This window comes from Cygnus atratus, chromosome 11 (assembly GCF_013377495.2).
Source record: "Cygnus atratus isolate AKBS03 ecotype Queensland, Australia chromosome 11, CAtr_DNAZoo_HiC_assembly, whole genome shotgun sequence".
Taxonomy (NCBI): Eukaryota; Metazoa; Chordata; class Aves; order Anseriformes; family Anatidae; genus Cygnus; species Cygnus atratus.
In genome coordinates this window covers 18601648-18624240 of record NC_066372.1, presented here as the reverse complement: position 1 = coordinate 18624240, position 22593 = coordinate 18601648, and the positions used below count along the sequence as shown (strand labels likewise).

The window sequence follows — 22593 nt, the reverse complement described above, 5'->3', positions numbered from 1 at the left end:
TTCCATGGTCACTTCACACCAGCTCTGGGACCTACTAATTGTCCCTCATAGCATCCTTCTGGACAAACTGTCCAACTGTGAGATAAACAGGTTCACACTACAATGAACTGGGTGAACCCCAGAGCTCAAAGTCTCATAATGAACGGGGCTACGTCTGGCTGGCAGCTGGTCACTTGGGCGACTTCAGAGCAACTACTGCACTGAAGTCATATTTGTAAAAATAGAATCACCTTTCGAGGATCTCAGAGACTAGTAGCATCCCAGGATGTTTTGGTTTTCTGCACTGGCAGGAGACATCCCTCCATCAGCACAGTGGGTCCTGCGCTGGGGAGAGGTGCAGAAGCCCAGTACTGACCAGCACCAGTCCTTCTTTTGTGCTCCACATGCAGCGTTGCACTGCAGGTGCTGCCAGGTTTCAAACAAAGGAACACGGCTATTTGCACGATGCATAATTAAGCAATGAAACACCTCCTCACAGCGTGCTGCAGGTAGTAAAAGACTAATGGAGATGTTCAAACAAACAAACAAACAAAATCAACAAATCCACGGAGGTGAATTAAATAAAAGACTCCACCACTGGCTCATGGTTGCCTGGGAGGTGATTCTGAATGCCAGCTATCACCGAATGCTTGTGCTGGTTCAGTACCCCTCCCTACACATCTGCTTTTATTTTGGCAGGGCTGGTTGCCAGTTGGGACTGTTTACACGGAGTGTTCCACGCTCGACTCCTCCAGATTACAGACTATATCCTGTCCCTTGCTAATCCTGGCCACACACAATCCAAGTTTTCATGCTTTTAGACAAATATCAAAGCTTCAGGAGGGTGTCCTTAGGGTACTTCTGGTACACAGCAAAACCAGAACAGCACATCTCCTGCCACACAGATGTGCATATCACATGCGCTGTGGACAGCTTGTACTAAGCGCTCGTGTTCTCTCATGTGTTATGATGCTACCCAAGAAAACACTTGATACATGCTACTGCACAAAGAAATGCGTGCCCTCGTGTAGAATACAGGGTGTCACATAAGTAAGCTTGGCAGGTGTCACGCATATTGTCTCTTTGCCTGGTTGCTTAGTTGCCGAATGTAAATAATTTGAAAATATCTGCAACTGCTTTCCATCCTGGCATGTCTGTGATCCAGACCAATCCAGTTCATCCACTTCACAACACAGAAAACAAAACAAGGATATTTATACAGCTGTAACTTGTTGCAAGGCAAACTACAGTTAGATGAAAAGACACTGGGGAAAGAAAACATTTGTGAAAATGACATGCAAGGGTGGAACTGTTTGTCATTGTAACTAGAGCTTGCAAGGCTTGTTTAAATTCTGTTCCCTATTCCACTATTATTTATGGTTTGACTATTGCCTTCTATTAAAAACACACTAGTAGAGCAAATTCTATTTTTTGTCCATCTAATTCAAAAAAGAGGAAGGCTTTTAAAAGATCGCTGTAATGCTGAGAACCCCCAAATCTTCACGTCTTGCTTCATTTACTTCAAGATTGCAAGATGCGGTTTTTCCTTTTCCAAACCTAGCATTTGTAATCCTACAGAATAATCCCACAACTGTGTCCAACAGACTGACACACGCTCTTTCTACTCACATATTCTACTTTCAAACTTTAATCCTAACATCCACAAACACCTACGGTCTAAGAAAAATATTCACCGTCTCAAAATTCAAGCAGTGGGGTTTGGGCTGAATAACTTCTGGCTAGCAAGTACCACACAGCAGCTTTAGAGCTTATTTTCTTCCTGTAAACCATCCTTTATAGTCCAGAAACCCCAGTATTTGGGGTTTTACAGCAAGAAAACTAGCCTAGTCTTGTTCTGATTTAATCCCTGTTCTAGTCCACCAGGACCTTACCTAACGCAGTCTGCTGTTCACAGCTTTGTAAATGCTCTGGTTAACCAGCTTGCCATCTGTGCAGATTTACTTTATTCTTCCCTATGATACAGCTCACAGGAATCCAAAGTTGAAAAGTGCCCTTGGTCTGTTATTTGAGGTTGGCACTTTACTCAAACAGCCCTGATTACCCCTCAGGTCTCTTGTGGTGTCCTTTGAATTCCAGCCAGCCAACACAGTCAGACACATGTGAGTTTTGGCGAAGTCACATCAGAAGCATGCCTCACTTCTATTTAAATTTAATACTGTTTAAATTTGACTTAATTTTGATCGAAGAAGCGCAGTTTATACCAACATAACCCAATATTGCAGCTGACACAGTATTTTCCCTATACCCGCGCCACAAGCATCCATGCCAGTGCACGGTAATACATATCAGGGAACTGATCTGACTAAAACATTTCTTCCTCACTTCCAAAAAGGCTGGTTCAGCCCTGAATCAGCCAGTTCCCCAGTCTAGCTTATAAACGCGGTTCAATATAGGAAGGAACAGCTGCAGACAGGCCCAATTTTCCAGGACTAGCTTACATCAAGTTCTCACAGAACAGTACTGTCTGTCCCTCTCCAGGGTGTCCCCTGCAGCTACCCAGAGCACTGTGCCCAGCTTGGTTTCACACAGCACCAGCTCAGAGCTCGGGCTGCAGAGAATCTCCTATTTCATGCTTTTTGAGCTCTGTTGAAGTTCCTGGTCCCGTTGTCTGGCTAAAAGCACCCAGAGCTGGTGAAGGACCAAAAAGATGATGGGCTACAAACCCCAGAGCCTAAGGGCTGGCTCCAACTTCTTCACGTTGCTGGCGTCTAAACCAGTGATTGTCCCAGAACGGGGGGCTATACAGCAGCCTCCGTACAGGTTTTGTTCATCCTCTGACCCACAGAAGGAGAGTAAAAGCAATGACCTGGATCTAAGGAAACTAAGGCCCAAAGTGGAGAGATGAAGGGCAAGAGGAAGAGATTTTTTTCTCCTAGTGACTCTTCCTTTCTCCATCACTTCAGAAAACCCCCTTCCTCACAGCGCAGCAGGTTACTTCGAGAACAGAGGAGAAATCTGGTCTGGAAACTACAGTTCAACGGTAGCTTGTGGGCAGGTGTGAATCTTTGCTGCTTTGGAGGTATTTTAAGCCCTTGTGACACTACATCATTTCTTTCTTCTGCTCAAATTTCTGCGTGTTGCATCTTACAACAGGCTCCGGAGAGAAAGCAACCATAGCTGCAGAGGAAGTGGTTTGCACTGGGAGCCACATGAAAGCCTAGGGTTTCGCAGTTTCCTTCCACTTTCTCAACACTTTTCCATCCTGGACTTGACAGAGAACTTCAGGTATGTGCACATTGGGTGCTATCTCTCCCACCCACAGGCAAGCCAGAACAGGGAAAGAGGACATACATGCCATATTTACAGCCTGGCCAGGCTCTATTTGTACTTACTGTTACCCTTAATTACAGCTCTGTCTGCAGTCTCCCTTAAATCACAGCAGCGATACCAGAGCGTGGTGCTCAGCCAGCCTGCCAAGTACTGAGGGCAAGGATGAGCTGAAAGAAGCAGCCCAGTTCTACATGTTCTGCCCAGTGCGGGGTGTTTCACCCTTTAAAACCCCACTACTACTTCCTATGATTTCAGGGGCTGTTCTCATCAAGTCAGTGGTCTTTGTCAGAGCAGCCAGATGAGCATGGTCCTCACAGGACTAATTATTAATGCAACTCATTCACTGCTACTAAGAGCTGTGTAAGGCTTAGGATGATATTATATCAAACAAACAAACAAATGAACAAAAGAAAGAAAGCTGAGAGCTCTTAACAGAAGGCAAGAGCAGACCCTGTGATAGTTTGAGGGTCAGCTCATCTCTGCTGAAGCAAGTTCCAACATAGGATTATCTCCCTAAAAATGCTGAGCAGTTTGAAATCTCTTTCTAGGCCAGTTACAGGGATAGACGCAGAACCAGCATGATCTGAGGATGTACATTGACTTATTCCCCATACATAAGAACACACAATTAAGATTTCCCTTGCTCAGATCAAGTGTGAATGGGCCTAGAGCTCCAGATAAGGGGAGGCAGATGTCCCATGGTCATCCCCTCACTGAGAGATCCCATATGGCATCAAGGAAGAAAATCTCACAGTGCAGTACTGAGAACAGGAGGCCTGGGCTATAGCTTTCTGGGATTCCCCCTTTATTTTTGGAATCAAGCAGTGGCCCTGCAGAAGATCTGATTCAAGGATCATCTTCCTCCAGAGCTCTCGACTTCAGCTGAAATCGCTTTGAAAGGAAGAAATAAGACGAAGGCTCTGGAAGCACTGACAAAACTGGTTGTGACATCAGCTTGGCATGGTTCTTCCTGCTAATTCAGCTGAAACCTCTCCAAAGGATCAGAAGCGGGGCAGAGGAGGAGAGGGAAAGTGGGGACTCAGGAGTCTCTGGGTTTTAACTACTTGTCATCACCAGCACAGCCAAGTAGCTGAACGGTCGTTTCTGCAGCTGCACCCATCTGTGCGTCGCTGTTCCTCGCTGCAACATGCTTTGTATTACTGTACCAGGGAGGCAGCCCCTTCCATAAAGCTGGATAAGAAGTGAATTAAATACATTTGTGTTTAAAAAATTACAACATAACATTTCAACAGTTGTGATTGATTGGTATTTAAAATAGAGAGAAAAATAAAGCCATGATACATTACTCACCCTCTGGGCTTCTGCTGGGACCATATTCACAAGGATAATATTTACACAAGGAAAATTAAACCGAAACACAACCAATAACCAAACAACGACTGTTCTCAGGCACACGGTTACCTGGGGCCCTTGTTCAGTTCTGGCATCAAAGGGGTCTCCAACGAGTCGCTTCTTTGCATACTCCACGCTGCGCTTGACAAACTCCGGGTATATCTGCTCCTCCACAAACACGCGCGAGGCCGCCGTGCAGCACTGCCCTTGGTTGAAGAACACGCCTTGATGGGCACACTCCACTGCCAAGTCCACTGCACCACGGCCCAGGAGGAAAAAGCGTTACCACATGCACAGTTTCAGCCCTTCAGTGTTTCCAGACTTGTTTTTTCCTTTCTCTTTTGAAAGCCTTCTTAAAAAATGCTGAGAATGGTCCACACCCTCTGAAGACACTCACACGGCCTCACACTGCCCTCAGACCAGCTCTTTTATTATTTCCACTCCCCTTCCTGCCTTTTGTCTCAGTGTCTAGTTGGTCACAGCCACAGATACTTTCTTCACAAGGACTCGTTGCAGGCAGCAACTAGGTTTTCTCCACTGTGGGAACTGAGACGTGGATCCCTAGATACCACGCGTCGGTTCCTGAAGACTCATTTCTGTGGTGACTGTTTAGAAAGCGGCATGCCCTTCTGTCGCACAGCCAGCTCAGACCAGCTCCTTGCAATACTCACCGTTAACAGATGGCACAAGTACCTCTGGCTTTCAACCTCCACAGGAGAGGGGAGAGTATTTTCCCAAGCCAGACAGGATTTTCAAATCCCTTTAGTGGCCACATCTTACATATATTTCCTAGTGCTACTCACACAGTCCCAGTGTACTACACAAAACGAGTTGTGCAGACCCCCAAGACAGAGGTGAGCTCTGGATTAGATGAGGACCTATGAAACTTTCCTGTCGTATGAATGCCTGCATAGGGCTGCATTTTAGGAAACTACCTTCCCCACCATTTGGCTCAGGCCTTGCAGTGCCACCAAAGAGAAGGCACCACAATAGCAAAGACACACAAAAGCAAGATTTATCTGCAACTACAGCCATCCCCAGGGGAGACAACAGGATAATGATCTGCTCATTCTTTCAGGGAAGGGTCCCTGTGCTAGGGAAGAGCTCAAGTGCAGCACAATATTGTCCTGCTCTTGGACAGGGGTTTGCTCTAGCCTTTGGGGTGAAGGAAGCAGCAAACACCAGCCTACTGATTGCCAAAGGACAGCAGAGGCACACAAAGAGCACCACACCTGGTGTATTACAGCAAATAAACACAGCAGCCGATACTTACAGTCAGCATCTGCACACACGATGCAGGGGTTTTTTCCTCCAAGCTCTAACGTCACCCTTTTGAGGTTGCTTTTGGAAGCAGCTTCCTTGATCAGTTTTCCGACCTGTGGCATTGAGACACAAAGAGGACACGGGCTGTTTCCCCTGAAAGCCTTAACAAAGTGCGTCAAGTGAGATGCTAGCAAGAGTAAAAGAGCCTAGTGGGTGGCTGAAGCAGGTAGAAGTCAGGGATTCTTAAATGCCTTGAGTTTCCTACTGCTGTGATGAGCTGGGTTAAAAGCAGCCCCAGAATTAATGTCTGTTTTAGGCAGATCTGAAATGGTGGGTGATGTGGGAGAGCTACAGGAACTGCACTCTGAAGCTACCTGCTACCCAGAGCTGCAGAACAAGGCATTTCCCACCCACTGCAAGGTAGTGACCGACACTGGCACTCACCGTGGCTTCAAGGATTATGTTTTATTCTAAAAAATGAGGAATTAAACTTCTTCAAGTAGAATTTGACAACACGGTGATAAAAACTGGCTGTTCCTATCTGCTACCACTCCCGTACCAGAAAGCCAAAGAGAGATTTTGACATTTAGGAGAAATCTACATCTTTCTGATAGTTTAGGCTGAGCTGCTTCATGCACGAGTGGCTGAGATATGTCCCTTCCTAGGCAATACCTGAGGATGGCAACAGATAAACTCTGCCTAGCTTTGCTGTAGCGCTCTCTTCACAGGAGCCTGCTCTGATGATCTGGTGGAATTTATCTGGCCACAGGGAAGGATTAACTCTGCTTCCAGATTTTAATCCAAATAATGTCAAACTAAGGGCATTTCTCCCCTCCACCTCCCCAGAAAAAAATGTTTTTCCCAAATTCTGACTATGCTATTTCTTTTTTATACTGCTAACACCAAAACAGCAATTTATCTTCCTGTTTTGTGAAATGGAATTCCTCACAAGAAGGGCATAAATCAAATGTCAGTATCACTAAGTCATTTAATTTTATTAGAGACAGTGTGAATTAAAACACCGTGAGAGTTTCAATTGTAAAGGCAGGTTCTTATTATTATTTTAAGTGTGACCTTATATTTGAATTTCTTCATTTTGTAACTGTTCTTTTTGTATCTTACCTTTGCGCATGGCAGTTAACTTCCTTTCTGCCTAAAAATATTGTTGCCCAGCAGGGAAGCTGTGAGAAAGTAAAGCGTGCAGCAGCTAGCTGGCTGTTCTAGGTCTGCATTTCTCATGGCTTGCCTTTGTAACTCAAGCAGGACTCCTAAACCTAGCAGTACAGATCATCTCTAGTCACCCAGCAGCCCAGACCCAGAGAGAGAAGAAAAAGTGATGCATCATGCTGCAGAGGAACATAGCTTCACAAGAGGTATTGCTACAAGCTAGCTGGCCAAGGAGGAGCAAGTTAACAGACTGAGGGAAAGGAAGAAATCTAGACAGGAAGACTCTCGTGGAGTTTGTGATCAGCATTTCCAGGCTGGCCCTGAGCCCAAACTGGGGCTTAAAAACTAAGTCAAAATGTATTTTGAATTAGCTTCACTTCCTGGCTCAGAAACAGTAGCATTATGCTGCAAATACTGCAGAGGTGCAGCTGAACTTACAGATGGGTGGAGGGGGAAGAAAACACTTCAAAATTACGCATGCATTAGTGAAGAATCTGTCTCCCTTGGTGTTTCCTGCACACCCACGGATTAGGAAGACAAGCACGGCTTCTATAGGAGTTTTTTGCCTATGGGCTCCAACAGCTGAGGTTTTCCTTCTCCCCTAATCCACTGGATACTCCTTTTTCATTAAAAACCCAAACAGATCCATGTGGGCTGGATGAGTCTATAAGCTCTATTGTTTTGACATAGCCAGCATCTAATCCTAGCTAAAAGTTTCTGATCTAGGATTTGGAGACCAGCATGAACCTGAATAAGCTTCTAGATTACACCAGCTATCAAGAGAGTAAAACCTCACTGTGAACTTTTACTTTATTGTGTTCTTGTTTGTTCCCATGATCTCTGTACAGAAACGGAGGCTTAACACACCTTCTCCTTTGGGATAAGCTAAGCAGCTAATACAAATACACAAAGCCACTAGATGGTACTGTTGTTAAATGCAACAGCTTTTGAGTGTTTTACGAGTTACCTTTACTGACCAAGATACTATTCGAGGTAATTTGTCATAATTAAGCAATTAGATTACACTCTGCAATTATGCGGACAGGCATAAGAATGGACGAATTCAGCGAATGATTGACAAGAATAATGTTATTCAAGAAAATACAAGTGAGGAGACTATATCTGCCTCAGTTATACCCATTGGTGTCAGCATTTCCATTCTTTGTACGTCGCCCTGTCTTCCGGGTGCATGTATAAGTTGCAAGGAAAATCTAGAGCAGTGAGTGGAAAAACATTCACATTTCTAAGCACGCTTTTGTCTGAGACGTTGCAGCACTTGTTACTGGAGACAAATTTATTTGCATGTCACAGCTGTGCTCAATTCTATGGACTAGGCCAAGCCATACATTCTTTTCCCCCACATAGGCACGGAAGAGGATGGCTGGAGGTGCCTGATACTGTAGAGGCCTCACTTCCATCTCTCTCCTAAGCAATGCAGCTGTAGCTATTTACGCAGGAAAAAAAATGAATAGAAGGTGCTTCACTGTGCAGGTCTCAAGAGAAGCTCAAATGTTAATCCCATCCACATCAGCAGAGGAAGCTGTGGGCACAGGGCCATGTTTTTATTTAAGTCCTAGTTCCTCAGTGGTAACTAAAGCCAAGGAAGAATTGTTCGGGGCCCTGACTGACATGTTTTCCAGTTGCACACGTTTGCAGGGCAGGATTAGTAGGCAATCTTGCCCAGAAGCTCCATCAGGTCAATGACATGATGTTAAATCCCTGCCAGCCTCTCCTGTAGACTATCCTACCTTGTGTCAGAACATCTGCTGTTTACAGTTCTTATTAAGAAATGTGGCAGTTTGGCAAAACCCAGTTTACAGAGGTGGGACTTTCACTAGAGCAAGAATCAGTAGCAAAAGCAGAGGGACCTGACTAAGACAAATCCCAAACACTTCTGAGAAATCCTGTCACATGGAACGTAATGGAAAATAGAGCTGGTAACAGAAATTACCGATATTTCATTGGTACTGTCTTAGGAGAGGATGCAAAGAGAAACAGCAGGTGTTTTATCAGAAATCCATTACCTACCTTTGTTGATCCAGTAAAAGCAATTTTATCAATACTGTGATGGGTAGAAATAGCAGCTCCAGCTGTGGGGCCATAGCCTGGCACAATGTTCACCACACCTGGAGGGAAACCCACCTAAAACAGAGGTTAAATAGAGCTTTGTAGAGAGGGATTTTGAGCACTCTGAAGGATATCTGCACTCCTGAGAGCTGCAGTTCAGTTTTCAGGAAGCTTGAATTAGTAGCACTATTCTTAAGGATGAGGAGAAACCTTAAAAACAATCACAGTAACTCCTACAAAGCATTTCCCTTGCAAGCATTTCTTCAGCATTTATAGGAAGGCTGTGCAAACCCCATTCACCTTTGTAGCCTCACACAAGATAAGTGAGCAAAACACCTTAATTCTTGAATAATCAACAGCATCACCTCATTTTACTAATCTCACTGAAATCAAGTTAAGGGCACAAATATACATTTCCCTCTTACCATACAAAGCACAGATACACAAAAAAAACCACGTCTTTAATGTGCCTAGTGCATGATAAAGTACCTCAAGGTGCATGCAGCACCTCAAAACTGCAAGTTGCAGGGAAGGAGCCCATACTAGATACATCCCTGTTTTCCAGACTCTCCAGTAACATAGCTGCGTGCTACCAGCTGGAGTAGATGTGGATGAAAACAACAGCCATGCTTAGGAAACGCCAAGATTCAATAAGAATTCTTGGAGGAGCCCCAGTTTAAAATCAAAAGAGAGCAAGCCTTTTGGCCAAACTTGGCCCTCAGCTACTGCCGTGCAGCTGGAGCCAAGGGGTAACTGCATGAAAGTTTGTTTTGAACAAAGGTTGACATTTGTGGTTCTTCAGAGGCTAGAGGGATTAAGAAGTCAGTAAAATCTCACTAGATGATGGGGGCTAATAAAACAGGAATACAAGAGCAGATGGTAATAGACTTATGCCAGTTTCCACCACATTTACAACCTAGATTAGCCAAGTAGTCATTCTGCCAAAAGAGACAAATGGCAAAACTTTAGATGAAATTCTAGTGCAAGAAAAAGTGTGGAACTTATTGGTCTGTTTTTTTTTTACTTCCTGAAATAAGAGTTTCAAGGATTATGCTCTTCTAGGCTAGCGCTTCCCTACTACTGATTGCACAGGCTGTTTTCCCTGAATTTACTAACAATGGAATTGCAAGATATTAAACGTCCAATTCATTTCACATGGCTTTTTAATAAAAGAATCTCAATTAATGTAGCTGCTCCTTCCTAATATTGAAAAAAAAGGAAGAAATTGCTTACGCGCTACCTTGGAAAAATTACTTTGGTAAGATTTTTTTTTTTTTAAATAAATTAGAAGGGCAGTCTGATTCTCCTATGGATGCAACAACGATAAATAGGAATTTAATAGAGTTTGCATCTTGGCTAATGAGTTTTCAGGAAAACGTTGCATGTCAAACTGTGCAAGTAATGGTGTTTGGAGTCAGCAGCAAAGCCACAACGAAGCAAAAAAATGTTTCAGGTCAACCTGAGGTAGACTTTTTTTTTCTGTTTTTCAGCAAAAATAAAAGCCAAAATATTTTGGTTGGCCCAAAATTATTTCATTAATTGTAACACAGTTCTGCTTGTGTGTTAACACCTTCTGCATCCTATCAAGAATTAAAAATGAAAAAGTTGAACTTATTGTTCTGAAAACCTGCAAGGAATGTAGCTAATTTTGGGTGGAGAAAGGGATATCTTCAAATAAAATTATTCTGCTCTAATTACATTTCTGCCTTGAAGTGTAAACTAGCTGCAAGAAACAGACAGCTTGAATTTTCAGCTCAAAAATTAATTGCAACAGAATGGAATGGTTCTTCTGGGGAAATGCTATACCTGCGTTTGGGGAACTGTACGTCAGAGTGAAAAGATCACTGCTGTGGCAGGTCATGATAAATGCACCCTATGGTCACTCATCTTGTGTGATCTTATTAAGTTAATTAGCTGTAGGAGGTTCTTAAGTGGTAGTAGTTTTGCATTGCCTTTCCAGGCAGAGAAGCCCTAGGTGTCAATTTATTAGCATACCCTTCTGTTTTCTCCCAGGCTAAGCCAAGAACAGATAGAATCATCCCTATTAGACTGAGCCTAACAAACAGGCTTTTCCAGTTGAGAGGCAAAAGCATACCTCCAAACCCTTTAGTTTTTGCTCACAGTTAGTCACATAATTAGATATAGGAGCTGACATTTTACTAACCAGTCCTGAAAGGTACTGTGCACCTTCTACCACCTCCGTATGATAAATATCTGAGGACACCTGGGATCCCTACCTGACAAGACCTAAAACAACATTTTGAAGTCTCAGCCTATGATCTTCCCTCTGTGTCAGTACAGGAATTGGCTTTAAAGGCCAGATGTAGCTAAGTTGTTCTATAAGCCACATAAATATGAAGAATTGTTTCACATGGCACTCTCTCTGTCTTAGTTAAGTTATCCCACTTTAAAACGCTACGAACACAGCACTGTTATCTATCACACTCTTTTTTGCCTCATTGCCTAATAAAACTGAGCTGCAGTCTTTCCCTCATTTGGGAGAGGGGAAGACAGAGCAGAGGAATAAAAGCACCAACTCAAATCACAGTCTTACTTACAATCTTAGAAGAACAGTACGTAGACCGGCTGTTCAGATTTCCTTACCTCCTTAATCAGCGAGCCGATGTACAGCGATGTCAGAGGCGTTTGTTCAGCTGGTTTAATAACCAAAGTGTTTCCACAGCACAGCGCTGGTGCCATCTTCCAAACAAGCATCAGCAATGGGAAGTTCCACTGCAAGAGCACAAGAGGTCAGTTGGATGAGACCCCTACTCACTTCCACACAGCATTTCCCCCACCTTCAGGCAGCTCACGGAGAAACCGGCAACTGGGAATATAGCCACATAGAAAAGTGCTAACAATACTGCATTTGCACAGACTACAGAGTGCATCCTTGATTCCCCCTGAGATCCCAAATACCATTGGCAGTTCTCAAGTTAATCCTTGAAGTTGACCAAACCTTTGCATGATGTGCCCTCATTCTTTACGGGAGTCTGATCACATTTCGTGTAGGATTTTGGCTGTTCACAGAAACCATGCTGGAGGCAGTGTTCTGATGCATCATTTTTGTACAGCATCCTTATGCGGGGGAATTACGGGGAGAAACTGCTCAATGAAAGAAACTCAGTTTTTCTGTGTTAGGTATTGTCTGTATAGTTAGGAGTTATACAATATCATTCATTTCCAGTTTATAACTAGGAAACCGTGGGTGTTCAGTCATGGAAATCCAGGGCAGCTCTTATTCTCCCTTCAAATTGTAAATTGCTCCTTTCCAATTAGTTTTCTTTTTTGGAATTAGGAACCAGTCCCCATCAGTTTCCTCTGTGCTAATCTCTTTCATGTTCATGGGTATTTGTAGATCTTGGAACCTAAGCAAGAAGTGGAAAATCTAGCTCACACTGAATCTCAGGAAAGGTCATTTGGCAGCAGAAAGGATTTCTTCATTAAAAATAATTAATGCTGCTTTAGGGATGATGGAAGCAGGCCAACAGTAAGGAGACTTCTTGTCAAGCCTCAAGCCACAGGCCTTCAGCTATCAACAAAGACGCCAAATATGTTAGGAATCCACAAATTCACACTTGCAACTAAATTAGCAGTGTAGCTTTTAAGAGATGAGTTCTGTTCTAACCCAGCAGCCCTGAGACAAAGCGGAATTTAGTCTAACGTGCTATTCTTCAGCTCATCTCTCCCTCTTTCCCAGACCCATTTCGTTTCAGTGATCTCCAAAGGCCACATCCCACAATTTGCCCATCTGACTTTTTCTCCTAAGCCTTCTTGAAGTTCTTAATTCTCATCTTAGGCCATCTGCACCTCCACTACTTCTCTACACTTTCAGAGTATGACATAACTCTACCAGGATCTTTCTGCTGGAGAATGGCTGGTGAAAGTAAGTTAGAAAAGGTCATCAGGACTGCTGATGACATCACCTTGGGATAAAGTTCAGTCAAATACTGCACTTTCTAAGAACTTCCCTTGATAAGAAGGTTAGTTTAAATAGAGTCAAGCCACAAGAGGACTGTTAACTGGTCTAGGGAGACATGCAGAATAGTGACAGAATCCCTTGATATCAAGGAGGAATACACACATCCACTGACTGTTCATGTTAGAGATCAAACTGGAAAGAAAATAACTGAGAGGAGTTGTTCTAAGTAAACTGGAAACAGATGTGGTTCTGTTGACCCCAACCATCCTTTCTGCAAACACTGTTGAACTTGAGACATATTTGGTCTTTCTATTGTATTTATTGCTAATATACGGTCGACCTGAAACAGTAAGAGTCCCACAATTTCCCCTTACAGTGGCCCTCCAAAATATCCTACATGCAGGCTTTTGAAGTTATCATTTCTGAAAGCACTGCTGAGTGCCAAAGGTAGCTGAAGGACGACAGGGAGATACCTTTTAACTGATGATAGTTAATCTCACAACACTGATGATCATCAGTGAGGAATCTGATGTTTTGATCTTGTGTCACAAATTCTAGCTGCTTATGAGCAGTCACATTGCTTGTTCACCCAGAAAGGCTGTGCAGAAGTCATTAAGCCAAATGTCTGATAATTAGTATCAACCACCTCCCAATTTGCCTCACCCTCACAGGGCTAAGTAGACCGTACCACCTTATCACCGGGGATACACGCTCAGTCCAGCTGAAGAAAAAGGCAAAATTTATCCAGATGTCTTTGGGAACCGGTCCAGACCTGGTATTCCCAGGGTCCAGAAAATCCCCAACCCCACATGCATCTCATTCAGCCTCTCCTATAACCTTATCCCAAGGGTCAAAATCTTCCATGGACTCTACTGATCTAAGTATCCAAAGAATCTTGGCATGCCACCATTTGCCTGATGGCCTGTAGGATACAATGTTCAAAGCATTTTACATCCATACAGGAACAAACTACGTCTCCCATGTAGCTGTAAAGCCTTTCTAGCTGGCTGTTTAAACAGAGCGAGAAACGCACACTAAAACTGGAGGCATTCCAAGAACTAGCCACACTGTCCCCTCAGCAGAGAATGAGACCTCAAAGAAAAAGAGAACTGTATCCAGTGAGATTTAATCACAGGAAGCTCAGAGAACTGCCAGGGGTTATTAATAATGGATATGATTTAAAACTCAAAACTATGCATCAGCTCTCGGCAGCAAGAAGCTAGCACATGTAATGACAAGATGGTTGTCCTAGCAGTGGAAGAGTCAGAGAGCTCTGACTGGTCTCTGGTGACTGCTGTCAGCCTTAGAGAGGAACAGAGCATCTGATTAGGAGACCCACCCTTCCATTGCAGAGGACTTTGCACTGCCAAGAGCAATTGGCATGGGGGTAAAACAAGAAACTACATCAGGCAACTGAAATGGGAGTTCCCTGCAGAACAGCTGTACTTAACTAGGAAGAAAATGGCTGCAGCATAAGATGGGAAGTGTGCATGCACTGCTTCCATTTCCAAGAGGGATTCTGGGCACCATCACTGTTACTTACCGGGGTTATAGCTCCACAAACACCCATTGGTTCATGCCTGGTGAAACAGACAAAGTTTTCATCTGCAAAACAAAATAATATAGGGAAAAAAAAACAATAGTCAAAATGCTTGCTTCTAGAGAAACAGTCTAAGATGACTGCAAACAAAAAGGTTGGGGACAGAACCAAAACCATATTAGACAAAGAAGCCTGTATCTGTTCATTTCAGCTCAAGCCTCTGGGATACCCCAGATGGATGAAGACCTGTTTGAGAATAGGTCTTGTGTTAGCTCAAAAGCCAAACACTGCTCGCGTGCACAGTGGAGCCTTTTAAAACCAGTGGGTCAATTCCTTCCGCAGACTCCCCGTGTTCAGGCTCAGGGGAGGATAACTCCTTACTACACTGAAGAACAAGCACAAATTTCATTCAGATGGTGTCTCATGAAAGTAGCAAAGCACTCGTCTCCCTGAGGGGGAAAGTTCTTAAACCTGTTTTGCACAGGAATCACATTCGTTGTAAGAGGAATTGCATTTCTGGTAAGAAATCACACTAAAAAATACCAAAACTCTGGGAGTAAACTAATACCATTCGTCTTAAAATACTACACTTTCCGAAAGAAAGTGGAAAGGACATCTTCCTTATACATTTTTTTTTTGCATAAAATCTAGTTTCACTGGGAAGATCTGACAGAAAATGTGAATGTGAATTATAGTTTTTGAAAGCGATCTCCAGTCAGGACCAATGACCAATATCCAGAAGGCAAAGCTTCACATTACTCTGGATGAGGGTGACAGATCTCAGTTTGTATGACTACCATCACTGACTTTAGACCCTTTGCTGACTGCACAGGCTGAACTAGTTCAGCCCTTCAGAGCCCTTCCTCTGGTGACTAATTTTTGTGTGCAGTGCCCGTCCTTCTCCTTCATACACCCTTGGGGATCACCTGCACGCAGGAACAAAACAAGCTGATTTTGAAAATACACTAAATAGCCTAAATGTTAAATGCAAAAAGGTTTATGTTAAAAAAACAACAAACAAACAAAAAACTAAAGAGCCCATCCATTATTTTCTAAAGATCCTTCCAGGCATTCACTGTTCTCCCGAGTTTAAAATCTCAAAACGTGCCTACTTAAAACGCATCCTGAGATAGACAGGGAACACCTTCCTTTGTAGGTTTTCAGAAGCAAATCTTTCCATGCATCTTCCTCCCAACCTGCCCCGTGAAGCCTGATCCCTTTCCAGCTCTGACACTGGGTCTTAAGGAACTTACCCACTGGGATAGTTCTACCCTGGATTTTATCAGCCCATCCAGCATAATACCGAAGTGTCTTTATACAACCTTCCAGGTCAATGAAATAAGCCTGCAGAAAAGGTTTTCCTGTGTCCATTGTTTCCAGAGTCTGAAAAAAATAATTAAATGTACCATCAACCACCTCCATATTTTTTTCTTTAAAAAAGAGCTTTCAGAAAAACTCTCAATTTTCTTTTGTCTCATGCCACAGACATGGAGTTTCCTTCCCTCACCTTATATTTAAGGAACAATCTAGTTAATATAAGGTAGAAAGGAGACAACTAGACCCAGTAACCCTGATACACACACAAGTTGCTTTGTTCAGTGATTGCAATAAAGGCGCATTTTCTGGAAGACCCCAGAAGGCAGCTGTGGGTGGGATTCGGGGCTGTGGTCTGGGCACCGCTCAGAAGTTACGCAAGTGTCACGGCTTCGCTGTATCTGACCCTCTTGCCACAGATGTTCTGGATTCCAGATGGTGTCACTGAAATCAGTCTGACCCATTTTCCTTTTATTTGGAAGTCTATTTTTTTCTGTTCATAGTCCTAAAAGCAACCTCTGAAAAGCCTCTTATCCACACGATGATAGAAAACACATTTTTTAGAGATCTAGTAAAGTAACCTTCGGGCTCAGAACTGTGCTTAAGTGCAAGGGAGAAGTTACTTCACTGAAGTTGCACCGATGTTGAGCAGCTCTAAATGAAACCCAGTCTCAGCCCGCATCCTTCTCGTTGTTCTGGACATTAGCTGAGTGAAGGCTTTGTTCTCTACTCAGGTCATTAAATGGCACGTTGGTGGAAGTGGCCAGCACATCCATAAAGGAAGCGCTATCCCTTGGTAGATTGAAACATCTTTGTTTACAAATGAAGTCATACCCTGTCATCTTCCACAGACATTAGGGTCCAAACAGCACTCAAACAGACGTTCCCCTTGGAATGACTAGGATTGCTATCCACTGTGAATGTCTGCTAAAACGACTGATTTTTATAAGTCATTACTTAGCATGCAGCCAAGGCAGCTAGGGCTGGTTTTCTGCAGTGAAAATAACAATGCCAAACAAGCCCTCCCAGATCAGAAGGACAGCAGAAAGCTTGAAATAAGCGTCCTGGTTTATGGAAAAAGGAGGCTTCTTTGAAGCTGCATCAAAAAATGAGCAGAAAATGAACAGGGTGTATTCATGCACACATACACACACATTTCCTTTTATTTGCTGGCCAGAACTGCCTTCAGACCTGGAGCTTTTGCTTCTGTCCTGCTGAAACTGGAGACTGCCATGTGGTTCAAAGACAATGTATTGGGGGAAAGAGGCTCAGCTCATGCAAGTACAGACTTGGGACAACAGCTCAGGAACTTTTGCATATAACAGCACTGAGTATCATGAGTGCCATACTCCCTAAGACAAGCACAAGAAAAGTACTGCATTGAACAGGTGAAGTATGGACAGGCACCAGCTCAAAGCTGAGAGATAAAGAGAACTGTGGGCACAATTTGAAAGATATACATGTCCCACATAGTCTAAAGGTCTCTGCCAACCGCAGCACATTTTAATTCAGGTCCTAGTCTCCTTATTCTGCATGAGAGGACAGGATGAGGAACCATTAGCAATAGTTCTTCAGTGCAGAAGTCCAAGTTAACACAGCTTCACAGCTATAAAGAGATTTTCCTGAGCCAGGACGTTCAGTGGGGAAAGCACCAGTTCCCACTTACACACATTTCAATCTTTGGATGACATCCAACACGGGAAAAATTCTCTTCCCAGCCCCCCATTTTAGGGGAAGCAATTTGAAAAGAAATTTGAAAAGAAGTCAAACTGGCCTTGCATTTTTATAATAAAGAAGGATCAAGGCAGGTTTGTTTGTTTGGTTTTTTAATATGTAAATACTTCCTAACCTGGTGGACATATGAACATTAATGACTGTTAAACCAAGAATTAATATGTTTATTGCTTTAAAAATTTAAGCACTGACATCTGCAATCACTTCAGTAACTAGCCAAGGTTTTGGAGAAGAACTCAAGTACGGAGAGCTAACAGACTTCTAAGACCCCCAAAATCCTCCTGCAGAAAGAGGAAGATAAGCCATGACTCCTGCCTGGATTCATACAGGGAGGAAGAAAAGTCAGGAAATGCATCCAGTTCCAGAGAATACATAGTCAGAGCTCCAATCAGACCAAGGAGAGAAAGCTTGGGCCTGTGCCACTGTTGTTTCTGAGTGGGAGACAGTGTCACTGTTCTTCACCCTAGACTCAAAGGACAGGGCCAAATCCCTTGTTCCTGTAGGGAAGAGGAGGAACAGGAGTTCAGTCAGGTCTGAACTATGGCTCCCTTTCAGAGGCACTGAAATCTAAAATACAGGACTGGAATAATAAAGCCCAGGGCAAGACAAGGACAGATTAGTCCAGGAAGGATTTATGGATGTGACTGCAGATATTGAAAAAGCTGTCTGGCCTTCCCTGGTGTCCAGGACAAAGACTAGAACAGGTAGCCTAAGACAGCAATGAGCACAGGAAATGAGGAACTAGAAGGTGGAGAAGGTGGGACCTCTCTGTGGCTTCCTTCTTTCTTGGGAGTCCTTAGAAGCAGTGTGACATGAGATATGGATGCAGCAAAACCGGAGGGATGGAGCTGAGTTACAGCCACTGCTGGTTTATTATTGCTCACCAGTCACAGTACTTACTGCCAGGATGACTCTGTCTCGCTCAAGAAGATCAGCCAGCTTGTGTAGGAGCCGTCCTCTGCTCAAGGCATCCATCTGTCTCCACTGAGACCCCCTCTGGAACGCTGCCTTCGCTGCTTCCACTGCGTTATCCACATCAGGCTACAGCAGTGACACACACAAGAAAACGTTAGGTTACAAGTAAGTAAGGAGCTCAACAACGGTACTGAAACCCCAGCAGGCCTCTTCCTAGAGGATGGGGTGGTGGCTAAAACCAAGTCATCTGACAAGATCATCTTCATTTTACTCCTGGATTTGGACCCAAGCCTGCAAGCCATTCTGGGTTTGCTCTAGGTTGATAAACAACGTTGAGGTCAAAGGATCAGAAGGTTTTTTCAGGGGTAATTTTATGCAACTGGTTTGTTTATAAAGTAATCCAGAATCATGTTCCTGCTGACACAGGATGTAAATGACACCAGGGGAGAACAGAAAAATGAGATCCCAATTCTGTTCCCATTGGGGCTTCCCTAAGCATGACAGGCTACTGGCCTCCACAAATCAGCCTACTCTAAACAAATGTGGGAAGGAAAGTCCCCCACGAGAGACCAGAGTTTTATCCAGGGGAGCAATCATAGCTCAGATCCCACTATTCAGTCCCACTTGAGCCCATGCCAGCAACAGTTAACACACCAAAAAAGCTCCCTTAGATGCTAGGTTGCACTTCAAGAACATTTCTACCAGATGGGAAGGGTTTTGTGTTGTTCCGTGCTTTGACAAAGTCTTTTCACCTACACAGGCTTAGTGTCACTCGCTCAAATGCTTTACTCATGCTGGATCAAAGCTAACTGTTTACATAAGTTGCTACTCAGGAGGGCAGCAAATTCCCTCTCTTCCCACATCACCACTGCCTCCAGAGAAGCTTCATACATTTGCTCTGGCTACAGTATGCCCCAGACTCCTCCCTTCTCCCCTCCACTAGCATATGTTGATTAAAGAGAGCGGAGCCAAGGGCAACCTCCCGACTCAATGAAGTCAATGGGAACGCTGCCACGAACATCCACGGGGCCAAGACTGTACCCCGAGCATACATAAAAGCATACTTCACCCTGTCTTTGGTCAGATTCCTGCTCTACGTAATGTCTGGCACGCCCAAGTGTCCCTTCAGCTGGTGGAGAAGTCCTTACATCCCACCACAATGTGGCTCGAGGGGGGTGGGAAAGGAGGAAGGGCTTCAGGCCTTGAGCGTTCTTCCAAGGAGAGCAGCTGGTGAAGAGCTAAGTCTTATCTCAAGTCTTATCTCGAGACACTGGATCCAGTTACAGGGTAATGCTTTGCTCTGATCCAACAAGCACTGGCCATCCTGCTCTCCTAAGAAAGGCTGTTGCGTTCAACCAGGAGAAATGTTATGGAGGGAAACTACTTCCAAGAAAGGTTTACAGGGAAAACGGCAAGTGAGCACGCTCTGCAATGGCACCTCACGCTGAATTTGTCTCTCTTTACAAGATTGCACAGCTTTAAAGTAGCCTGACGTACATTGCCAGGAGAACTCCACCCTTTCAGAAGGGCACTGATGGGGAAGCCATTACAAGAAATGTGTTGTTACGGGGTTAAGAGTGGCTCTGGTCAAGCAAGCACTCCTGCAATGCAGCAGTAGCAAACAGCCCCTGCACACAGGCAGGCACATCCTGCCTGCTGCCTGGCACCCACAGGCACGGCAGGGCTCCAGAAGGGTCACTTCTGGTCAGCTCTTCTGGATTCAAGGGGGCGTGTCACAGAAGCCAAGAGGCACCACCAGCCACTGCACATTTGCGTTCTCCTCATCCTGCCTGCTGGAGTGAGGACTCAAGCTAAATACAGCCATATTTTAGGTCACAAGGTGTACAAGAAGTGTCAGGTTTAAACACGTTCTCCCTTGGCAGCATTTAAGCAGCTTTCTGAGAGCAGGCTGGGAACACCAGTGTGTAAAGACTTGGGTCTGCTGTGGCACAGGCCAGAGGGCTGAAAGCGTCCCCACCATCCTGGGGCTAACAAGATAAGAACAAGAAGGCTCTGTGGGCAAAGCACTTCAGTCCCTATCCTTTAAATCCAGGTGCACTCAAGCCCTACTGCAGCTCCTGTAAGTGGCAGTGGTCATCTGCTGGGGTGTTGAGGACCAGAGGTCTTGGCAAGATATTTTCCTTCCCATTTTGACCACTAACTGTGGAGATGCTGCCCCCTACCTCTTTCCCCTGAAGCACTGTTTTGGTTTTTGGTAATGTTGCACTGGAAAAAAAAAATGAACAAAGGCTATTTCTTTCGTTCTTTTCCTGCAGAGATTACTACTGGACACACCTGTAATTTCAGATGCATGGGAAAAAGGTGCATTTTACAGACAGAAGTGTCATAGTGTTACTGTCCAGAAACTTTAGGGTGAGTATTAGTTGAAGCTGTATTCATTCTTGTCCCTTTTCTTGGGCACGCAGAGCATGCATGACAGCTTGCAGGCTGCGGTCGCTGTCACACAAGCAAAAAAGTTCTCCCAAAACACCCTCAGGGGCAGCACCACCAAGTGAGATCCTGTGAGCCTGCAGTGTCTCTATAGGCCCGAGACCAGCAAAAACAAGGAAATTCTTCAGGAAGGCTGAAATGCCATTCTTAATCCATCCTGTTATGACTAGGCATTAGGGGAGTCTGAACGGTGTGCTCACTACAGGCATGTTGCAATAGGTAGGCACCATGCGTGACAGAGACAGACCTACAGCTGTCAAGGTGCCAAGGACACCACGGTGTATAAAACCGCGAGGAGGAGGTCTGTGCATCCTGGTGCTCAGTTCTGATCTGCACAGATTTATTATAACATCAAAAGCTCCACTAAGAGAATATTAGGATTGCAAAGTCAAGCAACACAGCGTTGAGAAATGCCTGCGAACCTTCAACCCTAGATGTTTGCTCTGCGATACAAGCCCCAGTTACACAACTGCATGCCATTTCCCCCTGAGCAAACTCAGGATTTCTTTGTTCTAAGCTAACGTCCTCCACCTTCCTCCTCTACCTCAAGTCCAGCTCATCGCTGCTCCACTTCTACCCTCTCCCTTCTTCCTCTCTCCTGCCTCAGCACCGGGATGTGGAGCATGAGGGAGACCATCACCCCAGTGGCTCAGAAAGTAGGGAAAACAGGGAAAACACCTGCAGGAAAAGCCTCGTTCTGCTTCAGGCTCAGTGTAGACAGCGTCCTTCAGTCTGGCCAGTAAGGAGACTTGCCAAGGTAGAGTACACCTCATGGAGGCTGTCTTACCTGCACTGAATTACTAGCTTCTTTGGAAAATCCCCCTGTGCACATCCTTGGAAAGGCACTTCTCTGACACAGGGCACGACCATGCCACAGTTCCTCAATTAGAAGATGCCCAGAGCGGAGCTGCTCCCCTGCAAGCCTTCTACAAACAGTCTACACTCTGCAGCTGGTTGAAACTTGGATTCCAAAGTAATGCAGACTGCAACTTCACAGCCCTTGGTGTCCCCAAAACCATTGTCTAGGGGGTTGTGAGCCAGCTGTAGGGAATAATATTCCTGTGGCCTCTTACCTCAGCCTACCCTGTGATCTGCAGGAGGCAGGATGCCTGCAAACAAAGCCCTCTTATAACCCTCCAAAGATCCACACGGGAGAGCAAACGGCTCAGAAGCGATTGTGACAGATGCTCCGCAACATCCGGCCTGCTCCGTCACAGCTGGGGACCTGTGCCAGCCCGCTGAGCTGGGCACTCCTTTAAGGAGGGAGCTCCTTTCCCCCTGCTCCTGCTGGATGTTAGCAGGCTGCTAGAAGGAGAGCCATCTTCGAGCGTTACCAACAGCACAAGAGGAATGGCAGCAGCTCAAATACTTTTTCCTTGACATAGCAAAGGGTAGAAGTTCTGGGGCTGCACCGTTCCTTGGGGGCAGAAATCTAATAAAGTTAGCCCTTTGTGACTGTACCTGGAAAACATCAGGACACCGAGTCCTTATTTGGGAGGCAGAAAGCCTCCCAGTACCCAGTAGAAGCATTTGCCATTTTATTTTTAGAGTTTATTTTCCACCCGAGACTTTCCTTCATCCCCCAACCATCCCACCA

The 22593-nt window shown here is 44.6% G+C and overlaps 1 protein-coding gene across 1 annotated transcript in view; it reads right to left on the bottom strand.

Moving 5' to 3' along the window:
• ALDH1A3 (aldehyde dehydrogenase 1 family member A3) overlaps positions 1-22593 on the bottom strand; it is a 37096-nt gene that overhangs the window by 8516 nt on the left and 5987 nt on the right. Inside the window, exons 3-9 of the mRNA XM_035554621.1 lie at positions 18531-18671; positions 15836-15965; positions 14586-14647; positions 11725-11853; positions 9082-9195; positions 5897-5999; positions 4693-4877 (exon numbers count right to left, since the gene is read on the bottom strand). Of these exons, the coding sequence (XP_035410514.1) occupies positions 4693-4877; positions 5897-5999; positions 9082-9195; positions 11725-11853; positions 14586-14647; positions 15836-15965; positions 18531-18671 (864 nt within the window). The remainder of the gene's footprint in view (positions 1-4692; positions 4878-5896; positions 6000-9081; positions 9196-11724; positions 11854-14585; positions 14648-15835; positions 15966-18530; positions 18672-22593) is intronic.